General features: G+C 49.9%; 1 protein-coding gene across 2 annotated transcripts in view; it reads right to left on the reverse strand.

Annotated features, from left to right (window-relative positions):
• The window catches only part of RPN2 (ribophorin II), a 514,179-nt gene that overhangs the window by 332,328 nt on the left and 161,230 nt on the right, over positions 1-20,621 (reverse strand). For both annotated transcript variants that reach the window (XM_069652295.1, XM_069652294.1), the window contains exon 5: positions 14,914-14,989. In XM_069652295.1, the coding sequence (XP_069508396.1) occupies positions 14,914-14,989 (76 nt within the window). The remainder of the gene's footprint in view (positions 1-14,913; positions 14,990-20,621) is intronic.

Below are 20,621 nucleotides of genomic sequence, written 5' to 3' on the forward strand. Positions count from 1 at the left end.
GATGGACCTCACTTTGGCCGCGTCGGCCACCAACATCCGTTGCACCTTGCCCAAGATGGTCCTGGTCCTCTCCTCCGACGGGGAGGCCAGAAGGGACACTGTGTCGAGCCTCGCTCCCAGAAACAGTGCGACTTGCGCGGGCACCAGGTGGGATTTGGCGTAGTTCACGGAGAATCCCAGGTCCGTGAGGAGTTGGACGGTCCTTGCCGTGTGGACCACGGCGAGCTCCCTCGTCTTGGCGCGGATGAGCCAGTCGTCCAGGTAGGGGTAGACGTGAATCCCCTCGCGGCGCAGCTGCGCCGCCACCGGTGCAAGGCACTTGGTGAATACCCTGGGTGCCGACCGTAGTCCGAAGGGAAGGGCTTTGAACTGGTAATGACGCCCTTGGACCACGAATCTGAGGAATTTGCGGTGCCCCTTTAGGATGGGAATGTGGAAGTAGGCATCCTCCAAATCCAACGACGATAGGAAGTCTCCTTCCTCCAGCTGACCCAGGACGTGCTGGAGGGTGACCATCCGGAACTTCTGCGCCTTGATGAACTTGTTCAGACGTCGCAGGTCTAGGATGGGGCGCCATCCTCCCGTCTTCTTCTTCACGAGGAAGTATCTCGAGTAGACTCCGGAGGCCCGAAGCCTCTTTGGGACGAGTTCGATGGCGCCCTTTCTGAGCATCGCCTTTACCTCCAGGAGAAGTTGAGGGACGTGAAGTTCTTTCCTGGCCACGGGGGGGACGCGCGGGCACCTTCTTTGAAACTCGAGCGCGTGGCCCCGGGCCAGGGCGTCCAGCACCCAACGGTCGGTGGAGATGGACTCCCACACGCTGACGAAGCCCGCCAGCCGGCCTCCCACCGGGGTGCTTCGGTGGGGGCCCGACCCCACGGCCGGTTCAATCCTGCTTGGACGCGGCCTTGCCGCCATGACCTCCTTGGCGACGACGGCGGGGTCCGCTAGACTTGCCTCGTCCTCTGTAGGCCTCTTGCGACGACGAGCGGGCCGCTTGACGGTAGGAAGCGAAACCGCCGCCGGAACCTTTGGAGGCGCCCTTGCCTCCGCCGCTCCGAAAGGGCGTCCGTCGTTGCAGGACTCCAAGGGCCCGGGCCGTCTCCGTATCCGCCTTGATGGCCTGAAGGGAATCGTCCACTGTCTTCCCAAACAGGTTGTTCCCGTCGAAGGGCATGTCCAGGACTCTGGTCTGGACGTCCTGCCGGAAGTCCGTAGCTTTGAGCCATCCACGACGTCGAAGGCAAACGCCGTTGCCCAGCTGGCGGAACCCAGTGTCGGCGATGTCCGTTGCCACGGTGATGGCGTGGTCCGAGGCCACCTCACCTTCCTGCAGGATCTCAAGGGCCTCCGCCCTCTTGTCGTCCGGCAGAAAATCCAGCAGGGGAGCCATCTTGTACCAGAGCTCCCTGTCGTAGCGGGCCACGATAGCCAAGGCGTTGGCCGCTTTAATCGTCGTCGCTGCCGACGAGATGACTCTACGCCCCATAGTATCCAATTTCTTTCCCTCGCCGTCCGGCGGGGAAGTCGATGTGGAGGCCGCACCCCCCCCCGCTTTCTTCCTGGCTGCCGCGGAGACGACGGAGTCCGGGGTAGGCTGCGCCCGGAGGCATAGGGGGGCCGTGTCCGGGACCCGGTACTTTTTCTCGTACCGGTCTCTTCTAGCTGGCGTCGTGGAAGGGTTCTTGAGGAGGGAAAGGCCCTCATCCCAAATGTCGTCCAACAGAGGCACTGCGAGGACCGTCTTCCTCTTGGCCTCGCGCCGCTGATAAAGGAAGCCTTCCTTTTTCTTCTCCTCAGGGCAGAGTTGGAAAAGCTCGGAAGCCCTGGAGATCATGGAGTGGAAAGATCCGAACTCGTCGGGCGGAGAGGCCCTGGTGGGAGGCGACGACGGAAAATCCTCGTTGTATGCCTCGTCGTCCGTACCCGTCGCTGCCGTGTCAGTCCCCGTATCATCCCCTCGGGTGGACGGGGAGGAGGGCTGGAAGGGGCGCGACGGTTGAAAAGGAGGTGGTGGATGGATCCTTCTTTTCTTGGTAGGGGGAACACCAGAAGGTCCCGGTTCTGGATCCCCCGACGGGAGAGGTTCCTCCGTCGGTAACGGTAGCCTCGTCCTTATCTCGGAGCATAAGGACTGTATGGCCAACAAAATGGCCGCCGAGTTGTCTTGCGGCGCTGGCAGAGGGGAATCCGACGGGCGAGCAGGGGCCCCGTCGGTATCCTCGACGATGTCGTCGTCGTCACCTGCGTCGGGGTCCATTCCGACGGGCTGGCCTTCTTCCACGCCTAGGCCGTGGCTTAAGACCTCGATCAGCTCCTCTTCTGAGGTTGAGGCCGACTCTACGACGACGCCCTGCCCCCCCTTCTTCTTCCCCACGGGGGGTTTCACGGGGGTCCTATCGATGGGCACAAAGGAAGACTCCCTCCGAGGAGGCAGGGAGATTCTGGGCCCTGAGGTCGCCACCACTGGTGCAGCCACCACAGGCTGAGCCAGGGCCGCCGCGACCGTTTCGATAGAGGGCTTGGTCGGATGGATCAAGGCCTTCACCACCTTAGGTGCGCTCACCGCCTTATCCTTGAGGGAGGGGGCACTGCCACGCTCCTCCTCTGCCTTAGAGCTCGACCGGGGCCTCTCCAGGAGCTTCGCCGGGTGCTCGGCCTTCCTCTTACCCGACCCAGAGCGTTGGCTCGTGGTTGATGGTGCCGGGGAGGGTGCGCCCTGCCTGGCGCCCGTAGAGCCCGACCGTTCGGCGCTCCCGGTGCCAGCGGACTCGCGGTGCTTGGCCTTATGTTGGGCCCCCGTCGCCGGGGCGCCCTCAAAGGTCTTAGAAGACCGCTCGGATTTCTTCTTCTCGCCAGACGGGCTCTTACCCTCCAGCCAGTTGGCGAGACGTTGATGGCGGTCCTTCATGGTCCGTTCCGACATGTTGCCGCAAAACGCACAGTCCTTCTCCACGTGCGTCTTGTCCTCATGAAGGCAGTAAAGGCAGAAAGAGTGTTCGTCCTCCTTGAAGACGTTCTGCAGCTGGCATCCAGGGCAGACCCTGAACAGCTTTCCGGGCGTCGAGCTTCCCTTCTCCTGGGCCATCTCCGAGACCGGGCCTGAGAAGCTTTTGGAGTCCTCCGAAGTGTAGCTCGACGAAATCTTCACCCTTGAGGGGCACAGATGAATGCGACACGGGTCCCCGTTGATCGGATGTAGAATCGGTGGAGCTTGAGGCTCTTTTGACCGAAAGAATCGAAGTTTTTTGTAAAAAGCGCGAAAAAATAGCACTAACGCTCGAGAGCAATAGCACGAGGATCCCAACACATGAACTTGCGGTAAAAATCTGAAGATGGCTGCCAGAGGCGGTGCTTAGGTAGAGGGCAGTCATTGGCTGTGGTCAGTATGACGCAGAGACCAGTGATTGGTTATTACTACGAAAGACAGATCAGAAACGAAACTGATACTGGTTTTTTCTTTACCGAGGATTCCCAGCCTGACGACGGGGAATATTCATGAGCATGTGAATCCATGCCAGACCCCATGCTGGAGAAGTAGAAACTCTGCAAGTTTTCATGATGATCACTGAAATGCTTGGCCATTGGGTAGTTTGGGTCTTGATGTCGAATGGCCCTCGCGTGTTGCTGGATTCGTATCTTCAGCTTACATTTGGTGCTGCCTATATACCACTTCTGGCAGGCGCACCCCAATGCATGCACTACGTATTCGGTTTCACACGCGATTGTATCCATGATCTTAATTGTATTACCCAAAATCGGGTGTTCATAGGTTGCACAGTTTTTCGCATATCTGCAAATATTGCATCTTGTGCATTTGTGAAAACCCGGTCTCTGTGTTGTAAGCCACATTTCTTTTATTGGCGTTTCATCATTCTTCAAAAAACTTTGGACCAAGGTATCTTTCAGGGAACAATTACGTCTAAGACTTATTTCCAGATACAATTTCAGATTTCTTGCAAGGTCTTTATCTGCCATGCCTGCGAAGTATGCGTTTGATTTCGGATGTCTCAAATTCAAAAATCAAATTCAATCTTGTATCTTTTTGTAATTTGGCTATTGTGTGGGATCCTGTAAGGAGGCTGGATCGCTCCTGTTTTCTAGCTTTAATGTAAGCTTTCTCAATGACTTTCTTCGGGTAACATTAAGAAACCCCTTTGCTGCAGTCTTGCTATCTAGATCATATGCCTTCAAAGTGGAACTATTCCGTCTGATCCTTACGAATTCTCCATAGGGTATGCCCCAAGTCTTTGAATGGCTGCTAGTTGCATGCAAGGGTGTATTTGTTCCAGTTGGTTTCCTGTGAAATTCTGTTGTCAATGTTTGATCCACAATTCTAATTTTCACATCCAAAAAGGTTAAAAAGAAGTATAACTGTTTCTGTGAATTTAAGATTATGCTCATTGCCATTGAGAAGTTTCACAAACTCGACCCAAGCCTTCTCTGATCCCTTCCAAATTATAAAAAGATCATCAATATATCTTAGCCAAAGTACAACGTTCTCAGTTAACATGCGATTTTGATCAGACCAAACATCGGAAGCTTCCCATGCTCCCATTGTGAGATTCACAGACTGGAGCGAAGGTTGCGCCCATCGCAGTTTCTGAAAAATTCATTATTAAAAATGAAAACCTATGTTGGCCACCAGGGGGTGCACGGATGAGGAGCACCTCCGTGTTAGCTATGGACCCCAAAAAAGATCGGAGCCCCCACTTTTGACCCCCCACGGTCTACAACAGCTGCCCAGACTGTGCAAACTGGCCCCCCACCTACTGACTGAAGTTCCGGAGAAAACCGCCCAAGCCAACAGGGAGAAAGGACCGTCGGCCCGCGCCTCCCCCTCCCAGCCACATACGCAGCATCCTACGCGCGGGTTGAGGCCGTCTGAAACCCGAGGCACCCAGCTCCTTCCATCATCCCCTTGCAGAGAGCGCAGGCCTTACTGTGGCTCCCCCTAACAGTCGCCGCCTTACTGCCTGTCCCGCAACCCCTGTGGGACAGGCGAACACCCGGCGCAGGAGGTCGTGTGCACACTCCCGGCGCAGCCGCCTGTGCAGAGCCGGCCTCAGGTGCCCCGCCGCACAGAGACAACCTGCGGAGCAGGTAAGTGGCCCCTCCTCCCCCTCGAGACGCGCATAGGTGCCTCGCAAAACCCGAGGCCCCATCTCCCACTGGGGTGCTCCCCGCCCGGGATCTGGAGTCGGGTGGCGGTGCGCTGGTGGCGGGAGAGGGGCGCCCCTCGCCCCCCACCCCAATAGAAGACCAGACCAGAGCCACTGCAGCAGGCGACGCGTGAGCCTGCATAGGCCAGTCGCTGAGTGTGCCACCCGCCAAAAAGCGCCTGAACACACAGGCCCCTGGGGAAGGGTACTCGCGGACTAGACCTTGCCCGGACCCCTGCCCCAGAAGGCCCTGATGGCCCAAATGAATACAGTGCTGGGGGCATAGGGGAGGAGATCCCAACACACGGCCGTAGGCCCTGCTGCAGCCCCCGTACTTGGCACATTGCCAATCCAGGCCCAATCAATACCTCAAAGCTTCATGTGCCTTCAAACTGCCCCTAATCATAGGCGCCCTACAGCACGCCTTGTGCCACGCTCCCTTTTCAACTACAAGGGTGCAGTGTCCCACTCAGTGACGCTGCTTCGCTAGACACCCCCTGCAGAGGCACATCTTCCCCCAGGCACTGTCGCAAGAGAACCAGCAGTCACCCGACTCCCCCCGGACGGCAGCAACACGCTCAGAGTCAAGAAACTCTTCCCACCTGCCATTTGCAGCTTTTTGCCATGGGAGTGCCCCACACCAAGTCCAGACCCCGTCCTCCCAACCACAGCACCATAACTGGCAGTCCTGGGCCTACTGCAAGCGCCTGAGAGAATCCTTTACAATCTCTGCAGAATTCATCATCAAGTCCACAGCGCACAAGGCAAGGAGCTCGTGCCTGCAACAAAGGCAGCCCAGAGGGTTGTGCCCCCACCTTCGGGGCGTGTGCCCTCCTCTGTGCAACCGCCGGTCCCTTGTCCTGCCAAGACCCGGACTGGCGGGCCGGCAGCGAAGGGAAACGGAACAGCCAACTGTGTCCCCACCCGAACTTTAACTCGAGCCAAAGCCCCCTGCTAAGGGACCCGTCCCACGCAACCCCATCAGTGCCTACACACGGGCCCGCACCAACACTGGAGCACCCTTGACACCACATTGGGCCCACCGACAGAAGCCAACTCAAACGGAGGGTAGGGCCCCTGGACTCAGGGCGTGTACCTCCTCCCACCCACGAACCCCCGATCCACGGGACGCCCTGCACTACGTCCCACAGCATACTTCCGGAATCTTACAACGTGACAGTGCAGAGGGTAGGGCCCCCACTCCTGGGGCGTGTGCCTCCTCGCACACAAGTACCATATGAACACTAAAAGCAAATTGGCCAGATACGCATATACCCCTCTACCTCCGGAACCAGAGCCAAGACCCACAATGTCACTGGAAGCCTCGGAGACGGGAGCGGCAGCCACCAAGGGGGACATAGCTGCCCTCCTGAGTGAAATCCAAAACATGGGGGCCAACCTCGGCGGCAAAATTGATCAGATGACCCAGAGTGGATAACATCGAGGAGAGGCTCGAAGGCGTCGAGAACAATCAAGCATCGATAGATACCCTGGAAGCCCAGTTGGACCTCAGGAGGCGCAATATAGAGAAGGAGGATGAAATCCGCCTTGAGATAGATGACTTCGAAAACAGAGAAAGAAGGAATAACCTACGGTTCTTTGGGATTCCGCAGCATGAGGGGGAAACAGAAGACCTCAAACAAACAATCCATGATATCATTAAAATCCTAACAGCAGATGAGAACATTGACGAACTCAAAAACGAAAGAATGCATAGAGCAGGCGGCCCACTAGGTGGCCCGAGGTCAGTCCTCGCAAGATTCCACAGATACCAGGACAGGACAAGGATACTCGCGAAAGCCAGGACTGGGGGCTCCCACACCCTCAGGGAGTGGAGGGTGGGTCTCAAATCACCATCTATCAGGATCTATCCTCGCTCACCTAGCCCCTGCGACGCCTTTGTAGCCCCCTAACAAAATGGCTTAAAGACAAAGGCACGAGATATAGGTGGGGATATCCCTTCTCCCTTACGTTCGAACACAGAAGCAGAAAGATCCTGCTCCCCTCCAAGGAAGAAATTCGAGAGTGCATCGCAGATCTCCTTGGGACAGGCCCGAAAGGAGGAGCACAAGAGGACCCTATGCAGGACAGAGTGAGATGGGAGCTCCAGGGTCCAACAAGGAAAAGAGTCAAGGGATCCAGAAAGTATAGAGGACCCAACGAAACGCAAGATGGTAACAAATGATACTGTTTGCTTAAGTCCCGTATTTTAGCGATGTTCACCTCGAAATTACTACATGAAGACTTACCAACATTCCGGAACCCGGCATATTCTTGCTGCTGGGCCTGTTTTATAGCGGGCCTGCCGCCTGAAGCGCAAGGACGAGCAGCCGGTGGTCGATGAATCTGGAAACCGCATGTATTACTACATATACTATTTAAATGTAAAAGTTGTTGTTGTTTAGTATAATGAAGTTTATTATAATGTTCGAAAGAAAGGGGGGGGGGGATCAGAATCTTATACCGATAATAGCTGTAGTCCCGGTTGTGCGGTTACGACCCTCACCGGTGGTCTGATAGTGGACCGGCTGTACACTCTCAGTCCAACTCTGACACCACCGAACCAAGATGCAGACCCTCGTGGAAAGAGCGAAGAGACAGTACAGAGGGCAACGGGTATTATGTTTAATACCTCGGAGGGGGGGCAAAACATTTCACAGCCTCAGTTGGTTGGAGGCATTTACCAGGTTACCTCCACTGCAGCGACTTCCCGCAATGGGCGACGCAACGTGATGAGCGAATCCAAAGGACACATCACTGATCAACGGACATGACAATGCAAGTGACAGGAATGGCACGCACAAAATTGGCACATTGAACGTCAAGGTGCTAAATTCTCCCACCAAAAGGTCACTAGTGTCCAGAGAGTTCAAGAGGGCGAATCTTGACATACTTTTTCTACAAGAAACCCGATACAGCAAAGGAGAAGAAAGGAAAGTCCTATACACCAAAGCAGGCTCCGAATATTGGGGCTCAGGCCCACTCAAGAAAGCGGGAGTCGGCATCTTAGCCAACAGAGCGATCCGGTTTGAACTCCTAAAAACCTGGGCTGACTTAAGCGGTAGAGCGCTTGTACTGGTAGGCAAAATACATGGCACCATCATCACACTCGCATCCATATATGCACCCAACGCCGGGCAGTCCAGGTTCCTACAACAAACAGTCCCCAAAGTCATGACTGAAGAGGAAGGCGAAGTGATCATGGGAGGCGACCTTAACTCGTGGATGGATCCAGATCTGGACAGACAAGCAGGCAACCCACTTGCAACCCCCCCACCCCCATCTGGCCCGGACGCCCACAGGTCAGGGACATGATGGACGCTTACAACCTCAAGGACGCATGGAGACACATGAACCCGAATCAAACAGGTTTCACTTTCTACTCCACACCGCACGCTACGTTCACCAAAATTGATATTGATATATATCTTGAGTCGCACATGCCGGCGATAATCCATAATGACCAAGTGGGTTTCATCCTTGGTAGGCAAGGCACAGAGTCTACCCTGAAGACCCTCCAGCTCATACACAAGGCCAAAAAGATGCCAAACACGCCCGCATTATTTTCGATCGACGCGGAGAAGGCATTCGACAGAGTTTAATGGCACTTCCTTGAGGCCACACTAAAGAAGATAGGTCTGGGCTCCACTCTCCGACGAGGGATCAAAGCCATCTACACGGCTCCACGCGCATCCATAGTAGTGAACTCCCAGTATTCCCGCTGGTTCCCCCTCAGTAGAGGAACAAGACAAGGTTGTCCCCTCTCTGCAATACTCTTTACACTATCGCTGGAACCGCTTGCCCAAACGCTTCGAGCCGGCGTAGAGGGGATGCGAGTAAACAGCAGAGAGTATAAGCTGGCCTTGTACGCAGACGACATCCTGCTCCATGTACTAAATCCGATGTCATCAATCCCCCGAGCGATCCACCTGATAAATATGGTGCACTCTCAGGCTTTAAAATAAACAAAACCAAATCTATCCTCTTCCCGCTCCACAAACCTTCCCCAGACCAGCAAATAGACCTCTAGCGCCTAGGACTGATCATCGGAGGCCCAACACTAAGATACTTTGGGATCAATCTAACAAGAGACCTCGACCACCTGTACGAAGCAAACTTTCCCCAACTCCTCGACACCCTTAAAGTGGATCTAACGAAATGGGAATCACTTACAATCTCCTGGATGGGACGTCTAAATGCAATTAAGATGGTGAGCCTCCCACGCTTCCTATACCCCTTCCAGGTCCTGCCCATCACAATCCCGGACCATTTTTCCAAACAAGTTAAGGTCATATCAGGCTTCCTGTGGAAAGGAAAGAAACCCAGGATACCCTATGAAACCCTGATACTACCGAAGGAACAGGGAGGAGTGGATCTTCCGGATATAGAGCGATATTACCATGCGACAACTCGGAATCCTGATCCCACACCTGCGTGACAGAAGGGACCTGCAATGGGTTCAGTTGGACAATGATAATCTAACCCCCGCAACTCTCGCAGAGTGGTTATGTGTCCCCAGAACAAAACTTATAAGAAGACTACGCAACCACCCAATACTGGGGACATTGTGGAACATATGGAAGGAAGGGAAAGGAATGTCTGGTGTTACCACATGGCCTTCTCCCCTGAGCCATCTCTGGTCCCCCGGGATCAGAGAGGAAATCCCTGAACACGCCAGATACCAAGCCTGGTTCGATGCTGGTCTTGAGAGTCGGCCAGCTCTGGAGAAACGGAAAATCCATAACAGTTACAGAATTAGAAGAGGCTCTTCAACTACACCCGATCCCGATTTTCTTGTACCTGCAACTGAAAGGCGTATTAACCAAGACGGAGTGGAAGGCCAAAACGCAAAGAGGGCACACGCCTTTCGAGACAATTTTGGACACGACCAACACAAACAAAGGCCTGATAGCACGCATGTACAGCGCACGTACAGCGCTTTGATCTGTAAGAAGCAAACTTCAAGTCCCTGCCTTAAAGAGAGCTGGGAAAAAGATTTTGGCAGAGAATTTGACCAGCAGGCTTGGGACAGAATCTGTGAAACACCATCCAGAATATCAATCGCAGCCCAGTACAAGCTGCATGCAATAAAGCTACTCCACAGATGGCAGTATGATCCACGCAGGCTTTCCAAAATGTTCCAGACATCCAGCCCAAGATGCTGGCGACAATGCGGCATAGAAGCAGATTACTGGCACATGTGGTGGGACTGCCCCAAGGTTCGCATCTACTGGCAACAAGTCCTGGGATGGATCAAACAGTTAGATGGCATAGAAAGAGAACCGTCCCCCCCCCCCCCCTTCTGATTCTCTTTGGTCTTGAAGAAGAGGACGATGAACTGATCAGAGTTAAAGGCCTGGCATCCCCCCTGCTATTGGCTGCGAGAGCGGGCCTGGTCATCAAATGGAAATCTCCACCCCTTCCAATTAAAAAAGACTGGATACAGATCGCAACAAACCTACACATGGAAAAAATTACAGCAGCCCTCCACGATAAGGCTGCACGACACGAGGAGGCCTGGTGCCAGGTTGCCAGTCACTACATTGCAAGTCAGTGGAAAGCGACCTGACGCAACAACAAAGTTAGAAAACACGCTGTGCCAGCACGAACTGAGCATCACATGACATGACGCCAGCTCAACATGCCTGTCACAAACTTAAATTTAGTCACCAATTCTCAACTCAAAGGACGATCAGGGATAAACGTCACGTTGCCTACTACAAATTGCCATGACAAACGCCAATGAACAGGAGGATCTATGAACTCCGTTAAGGGGTGGGAGGGAGAGGGGTAAGGGTTTAAAACATCCTGCCATTAAGTTGGGACAAATATTTGATGTTAAAATGTTGTACAGGTGGAACAAAATTGTTTCTTGGTGTAATCATGCGAGTATAACATGCACCCACCTATATGTTCAGTTCTGTTGCTTAAAAATCAAATTTAAATTAAAAAAAAAAATGAAAACCTTATTGTTTAGACATAAATCGATTAAATCAATCATTTCCAAGATCTGTGTATGTTCCAAATAATTGAGTGATCTCGTATTCAAAAATCTCTCACATGCCTTCTTGCCATATTCGTGCACAATGGATGTGTACAATGACACCATGTCCATTGTTGCCATAATGTAATCCGATTCCCAGGGCATATTGTCTTTGAGGTACGAGGGAAGGGAGGACACAAAGGGGGAAAAAGCACTTTGTCTATATATTTAGACATATTTTCTAAGACCGAGCCCATTGATGTAACTATTGGTCTCCGCGGTGGTTTCTTTATGTCTTTATGCACTTTGGGGAGAAAATAAATCGTGGGTATAACTGAGTTAGATGTTAAAAGAAACTTACAATTGTCTTCAGTAAGGATGCCTTTACTTTCCCACTCCATAAGGAAGTCCTTGACCTCGTCTTCCAACTCTTGATTGGATTACTTCCAATTCTTTCACAACATTTGTTGTCATTCAGCTGTTTGTACGCCCCTTGATATAATCATCTTTATTCATGAGGACTATATTTTGTCCTTTATCAGAGGGCTTAATGACACAATTAGTGAGGGTTTGTAGTTATTTCAAGACCATCCTGTCTTTTGCTGACAAATTGTGTTTGAATCTTGGTTTCTTGACCCTTCGATACGGTTTCAGATCCTTGATCACAAGAGTTTGGAATGCTTCGATGTTGTTGGCCAAATTAGCCATTGGATTGAATTTAGATTTTAATTTGAGTTTACTCTTTTGTTGTCCAATCTGTCCTTATATCTAGATCCTCAAAGTCTATCGTATTTTCTTCATATTCTTTGTCGGGCTCAATCTCTCTTTCTAGAGCAGCCAAGTATGTTAGTGCTTCCAGATCATTGATGGATAGATCCGTTTTTCCTCCTTCTTTAGTTATATTTTTAGTGGGGCTTTCGTTTGTTGCAAAGAACTTTTTCAGACGTAGTTTGTGCACAAAATGGTCAAAGTCAATGCAGGTCTGAACATAATTGAAGGATGCAGCTGGGCAAAAATTCAAACCGAGACTTAAAACCTTTTCTTGATGGCTGGTTAGGGTATGGTCGGACAGACTGATAATTTTTTGACTAATATATATATATATATATATATATATATATATCTCATCTTTACTCGAGGGTTGACTGCACGAGTAAGCAAGGGTGTTAAAGAGGGGGCCACCGAATTTAAAATGGGGATAGCTTGACACGGGACCTTCTCCTTAAGGATGTTCTCCACGAAGTCTGAGTCAGGGCGGCTTCTTGGGTGGTGATCTTAAAATGAGAAAGTTGTTAAAAAGCATCTGATCGTCAATTGGCGACGAATCCCTGGATTGAGCAACTGGAGAAGTGTGTCAGGGTCGTGAAGCAGTGTAGAGTGCCATGTGCCCTGATGAACTGTAGGGTCCCAGTCTGGATCCTGGGAGGCAGGTTCCCCGAGTAGCATGCACAGGGTCAGAGACATAGTAGAGGTCCTGGTCGGGGTCACCTGGGTCATCCAGAAACATCTGCCTGGGGATCCTGAGGATTGTGTACATCCAGGGAAGCAAACAGTGCATCCGGTGAAAGGAGTCTGACTTCTGAGGGACGGGGTAGGGCAGGTATCAGACCAGGGGCATTTGCGATCATCAAACTGGCCTGTGAAATTAATGAATGCAGCCATTTTGTCCTTCCAGGCATCAAATGTATCCCTGGTCCACATGGAGCAGCCTGAATAATCAGGCGGAAGACTGGGCAGTTGGACCTGGGTCCTGCTGGAGGGCCCTGGAAAGTGGATTAGAGGCCAGAGAATAGCCCTCAGGCACAGAGGGGCCTTCCTGGGGTCTGAAATGGGTGGCTGGGCTTTAGTAAGCGTCTCCCAAACTTTCAGTAGCGTTTAACGAATGGACCCATTTTCGCACGTCTTTCGACGCTAGCTCATCGGTGGCCAGGGATTTTAGAAGGAGCACCCGCTGAAACAGAAGACTCATCACCATGCGTGGGCCATAATGGCAGGTGCACAGAAGGCAAACAGAGGTTCAGAGGGCCCCACCAAGGGTTTCGACAGGCTTGCGGGCGCCAAAGGCTTCCTCAGCAGATCCAACAAGGAAAGTGCATGGGTTGTGTGTTTATGGGAAGGTGTTGCACGTGTGCCCTTGTCACCGGGATGTGACTTCCGCATCGCCGGTGGCATGCTTGTTGGGGCCGGGGATGACCATGTCGGAATACGATGATTCACTGCAAGGTCACCGGCCTCCGAATCGGAGCCAAGGCTGCCAACAGATTCCTCGTCTTAGGCAACGGTGGGGGAGTGACTCTCTGCCTGCATGGCATAGGCCTCCCACCGCTTTGTGTGCCTATCTTTCAGGATATTGGGCCAAAAGAGTTTGCAGGCCTTGCACTGCCACTCGTTATGATCACAAGGGAGATACCGATTGCATTGACGATGGGTGTCTTTCCAAGGAAATTTGCCATTTCAGCCAGACCAGAGAACAGAAAAGAGAAGGGGACAATGAAAGGCATTCTTGAGATAAAGTCAGTAATAAAGGGCCCCACTCTCCCTACTGTGAGGCAGGCCTGAGGGCCGAGGGCACGTGAAAACCAGTCATCGAACTTTCAGCAGACAAATCGTCGGCGAGGAGTCATCGAAGAAGCCCATAGTCTACGTCCCTCTTCGAAAAAAAGATGCAATACTCTGATTACCACTAGATGTCAGACTATATGTACAACATGCGATTCTAAGCAGATTCACAAGCATCAGAAATGTGTATTAAGATTGTGTATGGGCCTAACTGTACTTGGATACCAGCCTATCCCTTTCTAAAAGGGAATCTTGACTACTCTCTCTCAAATAATTGAGAGCGTTTGGCCCAACTTGGACACCCTTATCTAACACTAGAGATTGGTCTTGTAAACCTCCAAAGGTTTATGAAAAACCTGCCGAACTGGAACCATCTTGAAGTATTCCTTTCGAAAGAACCTGCTGGATGAAGAAATGCCTCCAATATTAACCCATTCCCAACAATGTGCCGATGTTAAGCAAAATCTTGGCCAAAAGAGGGTAATAGACCAGAAAAAAGGGGGAGGGGAGCTTTGCAGGGTGACGTTACTAGAAAAGGATGCAGTACCAGACAACTATCTTCAGAACCCACTGGTCCAAAGAAATCTGCTCGCATTGATCAATTGGTGAATCGTCCCATCTCACGGATGCGCACACACACACCAGATTAAGAAAAGTTGCATCAATAAAAAGGCTTTGAATTGGAGAACTCCGAACAGCATGCACCACTGTCATTATTGACAAAAAGTGAGTGCCAAGTATGAATTCCACCACAACAACACTTGCACTATTTGAAAAGGCATAAACCATGACGTTTTGGGGGGGGATTTTCAGGTGATGGGTCGATTCTGCAAAACTAAGTGGAGAATTTCCTGGAGAATCATCTACATGCATACAAAAGAAATATCTAAAAATATCTAAATCCAGTGTGCCTCTGGAGCAATGCCAAACATGGGGAATCTGCGCTAAGAACAGAGCCACTGGATGTTTTTCTTTTCCTCCGTGGGAACTCGATATCAGGTCACAGGAAGGTTGGGTGCTGTGCAAAGGGCTATGTGTTTTACTTGTCGGTTCCCTATTAAGGACACCAACAGTTTCATATGGAACAGGTCTCACTCAAAGTCACTGTGCTCAAGCCTTGAACTAAAATCAAAAAGGTTACTTTTTAGCAACTGTGTGGTTCTGCAATGAGATATAGAAGTAACATTAAAGATAGACAGCGATTCTTACCTCGATCTCTTCCACAATACCACTCAAGTCTGCCTGCTGAGACAGGTATGATGCCGTCTGCAAAGCCTCAATAGTTCTGAAAATGAAGCAAAGAAGAGCACGGTTTTAAAGTGGACAGGGTGAAGTGTGGTATGGAGCAACAAAAAAATAATTAAGACCATCATAAGTTTGGCGGATTTGTATTTGGCAGTGTTGTATAGACATTTCTTCGGCATTGTCAATATAACCCCAGGCAGCCACAGACTTTGTCCATCTATTAAGTAAGGGAAAAAAGCATCACTGGTAAGCAATTGCAATAGGCTATTGTAACCACATCTTATAGTAGGTACTGCAATCAAATTCTCGACAAAGGCAGTCATCAACAGGAGTGTCAAGTACCATTAGGTTTTGTCATTAAAAAACAAAAACAAACAGGTTCTCACACCTTTGCACCCCAATTCACAGATACTCATACCAACTAGAGTAGCACAGTCCCCATCTTCCACTAACATCGTTTAGGACAGAAGGGCAAGGCCATATTTATGCAGTTACCATAGAGGTGCCAACATCCAGTATGCCCAAGTGGAACAGTAAGGTTATGCTCCATTAGCCCAAAGGTTCTAGATGCTAGTATTTCAGTTGTCATAATGAGGCATAGCTCCTTCACTTGGTTTGGTGAATGTGTTTCTGCAATGTTTTCACTCATCTGAGAACACCCTTCCCCGCAACTCCCAATTCTGTGGATTTCCTCTTTAAAGGCAGCCTATTACCAATCAGATATTTTCCAGGAAAATAAACCAACCACCTACATAGCCAACCTATATGCCCCTCCAATAAGTGAAGGAACCCCAGTTTTTAAATTTCAGACTCCTTCCACAACAGGTAATTGGGTAAGGGATGATTTTGGTTTTAAAATGTTCTTTCCATATTAAAAGCTTTAAGGGGCGAAAGTCAACTTTTCAGACAGTCAATAAGTTTATTCGGATAAAGAAAATCCAACAAACAAACATACACACAGAAAAAACATTACATCGCAAAATGCCAACATTAAACTACATTCTTTTTTATTAAATGAGTCCCAGTGGATGTTTAAAAATTATAGAAACACTAATATCAAATACATGAAATCAAAGAGCCTTCAAAGCTGCCTTTCCTAGATACATTGATCTTTTCAGAAAGGCTCTGCAAAGCCCAAGCCACATAAGGAGAATATTATAATAGGATACAAAATAAGGCACGGTGACACTGTCTAAAATTAAAACTCATAAGCACAGGCAAGATGGTTGACACTCGAATAGCCTTATATGCTTAATAAAAATAAATGATGTGCATAAAATCTTCCATAGCATCACCACACAGTGGACACCTAGATGTATCAGGGAAACCTTTCCAACAGTGTAATTCCTCAAAAATAAACAAATAAATCGTGCACGAGTGATCATCCATCGATCAGTCAATTTTTTTATGACTGAATAAAAAGGTATGGCTGAATCACGCCCATTTGTTTATTAACTGTGTGCAGTCTATTAGACCTAATGCTAATTTCTTTGCACTCACGCCTCTCAATAACTGCCAGAAAAAACTGACGCTTGTAAAGCATTTGTTGCACCAATGGCAACAGTATACTCGGGGAGGGGGTGGATTGGCAAGAGTGCAAGTGCATTAGACTGTCAAAAACGTTTATGATTGAAAGCCATGAAACTTTAGACCAGTCTTTCTGAACAAAACGAATGATAAAATGAGTGAAACCTGCTTTCACATTTTACCATAAACGTAGCCAAAAAAAGGTTGAGGGCAAGGCTGTAATTGTTTATTTATACAGCGCTTATGGACAGGTGGCGTCCTTCAAAGCACTTCAAGGCAGGAAGGGAATACAGTAATCATTCTTAGGCCTTGAGGTTTCTGAATGATCCAACATAAAAACTAGCATACTAGGCCTGATGGCATTTTTCCTAGTGCAAGTGCATGAAGTGTTACAGTTGCGATCAAGCTCGGAAGGGGGGACAAAAAGGTTGGGGGCGTGGGGGGGAACAGGACAGACAAACTTACTAATCCTAGTACATTTAGTTCATGCATGCGTACAGACGGAGGTGCGAGGAAGGGGGGCAAGGGGGGTGACCGTAATCTTATTTCTGATGCTTGTATCTGCTTAGATTCACATGCTGTGCATAGCCCGCCATCTAGTGGAAGCTGCAGAGTATTACAGTTGTTTTCAAAACTCGAAAAGGGACATCGACAGGGCGTGCCAGTAATACTATCCCTAGTGCGACGTCCACTGTACCCATGATCCTCACGCGTCGGGGTCCCTTAGATATACAGCTATATCCAAGCAGATACTTATCAGACAAGCTCATAAGCATCCATGCGCCTTCTCTCCGAGGGGAGGAAGGGTGGGTCGCATGTGAATCTAAGCAGATACAAGCATCAGAAATACGATTACGGTGAGTAATGTATCCCTTCTGAGGCTTGTGGAATCTGCTTAGATCACATGCTGTGCATAGATTAGCGAGCAGTGGAAGAAGGCGGTGGGATATGAGAAGGTTCATGAGCGAATAAGTGTCTTAGAACCGCTTGTCCCACTTGTGTATCGGTCTTGGAATGGGTGTCAATGCAGCAGTGCTGAGTGAAAGTATGTATAGAGCTCCATGTAGCTGCTTTGCAAATACTGTCTAAAGGAACATTTGCAATGAAGGCCAGCGTGGCTCCAGTACCTCTTGTGGAGTGGGCCCTGGGCGTAAAAGGCAGCGTCTTATTTGAAAGGGAATAGCACAGTTGGATACATCAGACTATCCACCTTGAGATGGCGTTTTCGGAGACGCAATCTCCTCTGCCTGCCGCTATGGAGACAAACAGCTGATCTGTTTTTCTTAGCGGTCTGGTTTTGTCTACGTAGTAGAGGACCGCCCTCCTCACATCTAGTGTGTGGAGTTTTACCTCAGCGGAGCTTTTGGGTTCTTGGAAGAAAGCTGGTAGCTCAATAAACTGGTTAACATGGCATTTTGAAATTAAAGGTGAGAACCTAGGGTGAGTTCGTAAAACCAGTTTGTTCTTATGAATAGTAAAGAAAGGATCCTGCACCGACAGAGCTTGGATTTCACTGACCCTTCTTATGGAAGTGATGGCTACTAAGAAGGCAGATTTATAAGTCAAATGTTTGAGACTAGATTTGTGCATGGGATCAAAGGGGGGGCCCATGAGCTTAGTAAGTACCATATTATGGTCCCAACCTGGTGGTGGGTTAGAAATTGGAGGGGGGAGTCTCTTTACCCCTTCCATAAATACCTTGACAACTGGCACTTTCCACCATGACACTTATGGGAAGTTGTGTAGGCTGATAAAGCTGCCAGGGGCACTTTAAGTGAGTTAAACACTAACCCTGCATCCAATAGGTGGAGCATATACGTGACAACATTAGAAGGAGTACAATCAACTTGGTTGATTTGCTTATTCTGGCACCAAATAACACATTTTTTTCATTTGTCATAGTAACAGTGCCTTGTTTTAGGTTTTCTTGACTTTCAAGATATCCATACATTTCTGGGGTAAATTGAGATGTCCGAACTCGGAGTTGGGCTGAGGATGCACGGTTATCCCCTCATGCTGGGAGTTTGATGAAGTCGCACACCGCCAGTTTGCGTAGGTGTGGATACCATGGTTGTCTCGCCCACATAGGAGCAACTAGGATGAGCGTCATCGGTTCCCTGTGGATCTTGTTCACTACCTTCCTCAGAGGCGTTGGTGGGAAAGCTTAGGCAAACATCCCTGACCAATTCATCCATGGGGCTTTCCCCTTGGAGCCTGGCTGGGGGAACCCGGACGCAAAGTCTGGGGATTGACGATTTTCGGTTGTGGCAAATAGGTCTATAGTTGGAAAAGCCCACAGGGAAAAGGTGTTCTATGACCTCTTCATGTAGACGCCACTCGTGTTCTTCTGGCAGGGGGTCTCTGCTCAATGAGTCTGCTAGAGCATAGAGTTCCCCTGGAACATGTTGAGATGCTGGGAACATCTTCCATCTGAGTGCCCATCTCCAGATTTTCTGTGCAAGTCTGGATAGATTTGGAGAATGTGTCCCCCCTCGTTTGTTGATATAAAACATTGCTGTGGTGCTGTCTGTTAGGATCTGCACCAACAGACTTGTTAAATGGGATTTGAATTCTTGGAGGGCTTTGAACACTGCTAGAAGTTCCAGAACGTTGATGTGGTTCTGAGCCGTAGAGTGAGACCACAGTCCCTGAGCTGTGTGGTGCAGTTAGTGAGGCATCTGTTGTAACCACTGCTTGTATCTGTGGATCGTAGAAAGGTTTCCCCTAGGTCAGATTCTCTCTCGTCCACCAGCGAAAGATTTTGTACTAGTGTTGGCGAAAAGACCACTAGATCGTCCTACTGACCACTTGCCTGAGACCATTGTTTCCCCAACCACTCCTGTATGGGACGCATGCACAGGCGCACGTGGGGAACCAGGTAAATGCAAGATGCCATCATTCCTATTAGACGCATTGCTTTGCGTACCCTTATCTGGCGGCCGGCCTGATATTTGCAGTAACAAGTTCTTTACTCTCTCCTCTGAGGGAAAGACTAACCCTTCCTCTGTGTTTAGAATAGCTCCTAAGAACTGTTTGGAGGTGCTGGGCACCAGTCTTGATTTTTTTCTCGTTGATCGAGAAGCCCAATTGAAAGAGGAGGTTGATTGTTGTCTGAATGTTTCGTCTGCAAATCAGAGGCGATTCCCCTGTTATGAGCCAGTCGTCCAAGTAAGGGTACACTGGGATTGCCTCCCTGCGCAGGTGCGCTGCCACCACCGCCAGTACCTTGGAGAATACCCTTGGAGCCGAGGCTATTCCCAAGGGCAGCACCTTGAATTGGTAGTGCTGGTTCGCTATCTTGAAACGCAAGAACCTTCTGTGCACTGGAAACATTGGGATATGAATATAGGCATCTTTCATATCCAGTGTTGCCATGTAATACCCTTTTTTAGAAGCAGGATTACTTCTTGTAGCGTGGTCATGCAGAACTTTTGTGGCTTGACATACTTGTTTGCAGGCCAGGGAACATGGAAGTAAGTTGAATATATACCCTTGTTTACCTGGTTGGCTGGGACCACTTCTATGGCGTCCTTTAATAGAAGCTCTGTAATTTCCTGTAGAAGAATCCGTTGATGTTTTTCGGAGTGTTCATTTTGTCTCAAGGGAAGATCGCAAGGTTTTTGAAGAAGTTCTACACAGTAGCCCCCTGCTACCGTTGACAGCACCCATCTGTCTGGGGTAATACCCTCCCATGCGTGGGTGAAGTTGGAAATTCGTCCTCCTACTGAAGATGCATGGGAGGGTACTTTGAGCGGAATGTCACTTGCTCTGAGGTGGCGTGCCACCTCGAGCTTCGCCTCTGCCCCAAGTACCACGACCGCTTTGTTGTCCTCGTGGGTAGCCCTGAAAGGACTGTCCTTGGTTGGTGCCATAGGAACCCTGGCCCTGGTTGTATCCAGATCCCCTCTGGGAATTCTGCCCCCGAAAGTGGCAAAAATTGCTGTCCCGCGGGTTTGTTCGTGAGCTGGCCTAAAGACTTAAGGGTTTCGTATTAGTCTTGAGCAGTTTCTAGTGCGTCTACCACCATGCCAAAGAGCACATGTTTTTCCACCCGCATATTGATTAAGGTGGCCTGTGTTTCTGGCCTGAAGCCTGATTGGCAAAGCCATGCGTGTCCGGCTCCGGTGCAGAAGAAAGTAATGCTC

The sequence above is a fragment of the Ambystoma mexicanum genome, chromosome 3p (genome assembly GCF_040938575.1).
Source record: "Ambystoma mexicanum isolate Mex_15411 chromosome 3p, UKY_AmexF1_1, whole genome shotgun sequence".
NCBI classification, from domain to species: Eukaryota; Metazoa; Chordata; class Amphibia; order Caudata; family Ambystomatidae; genus Ambystoma; species Ambystoma mexicanum.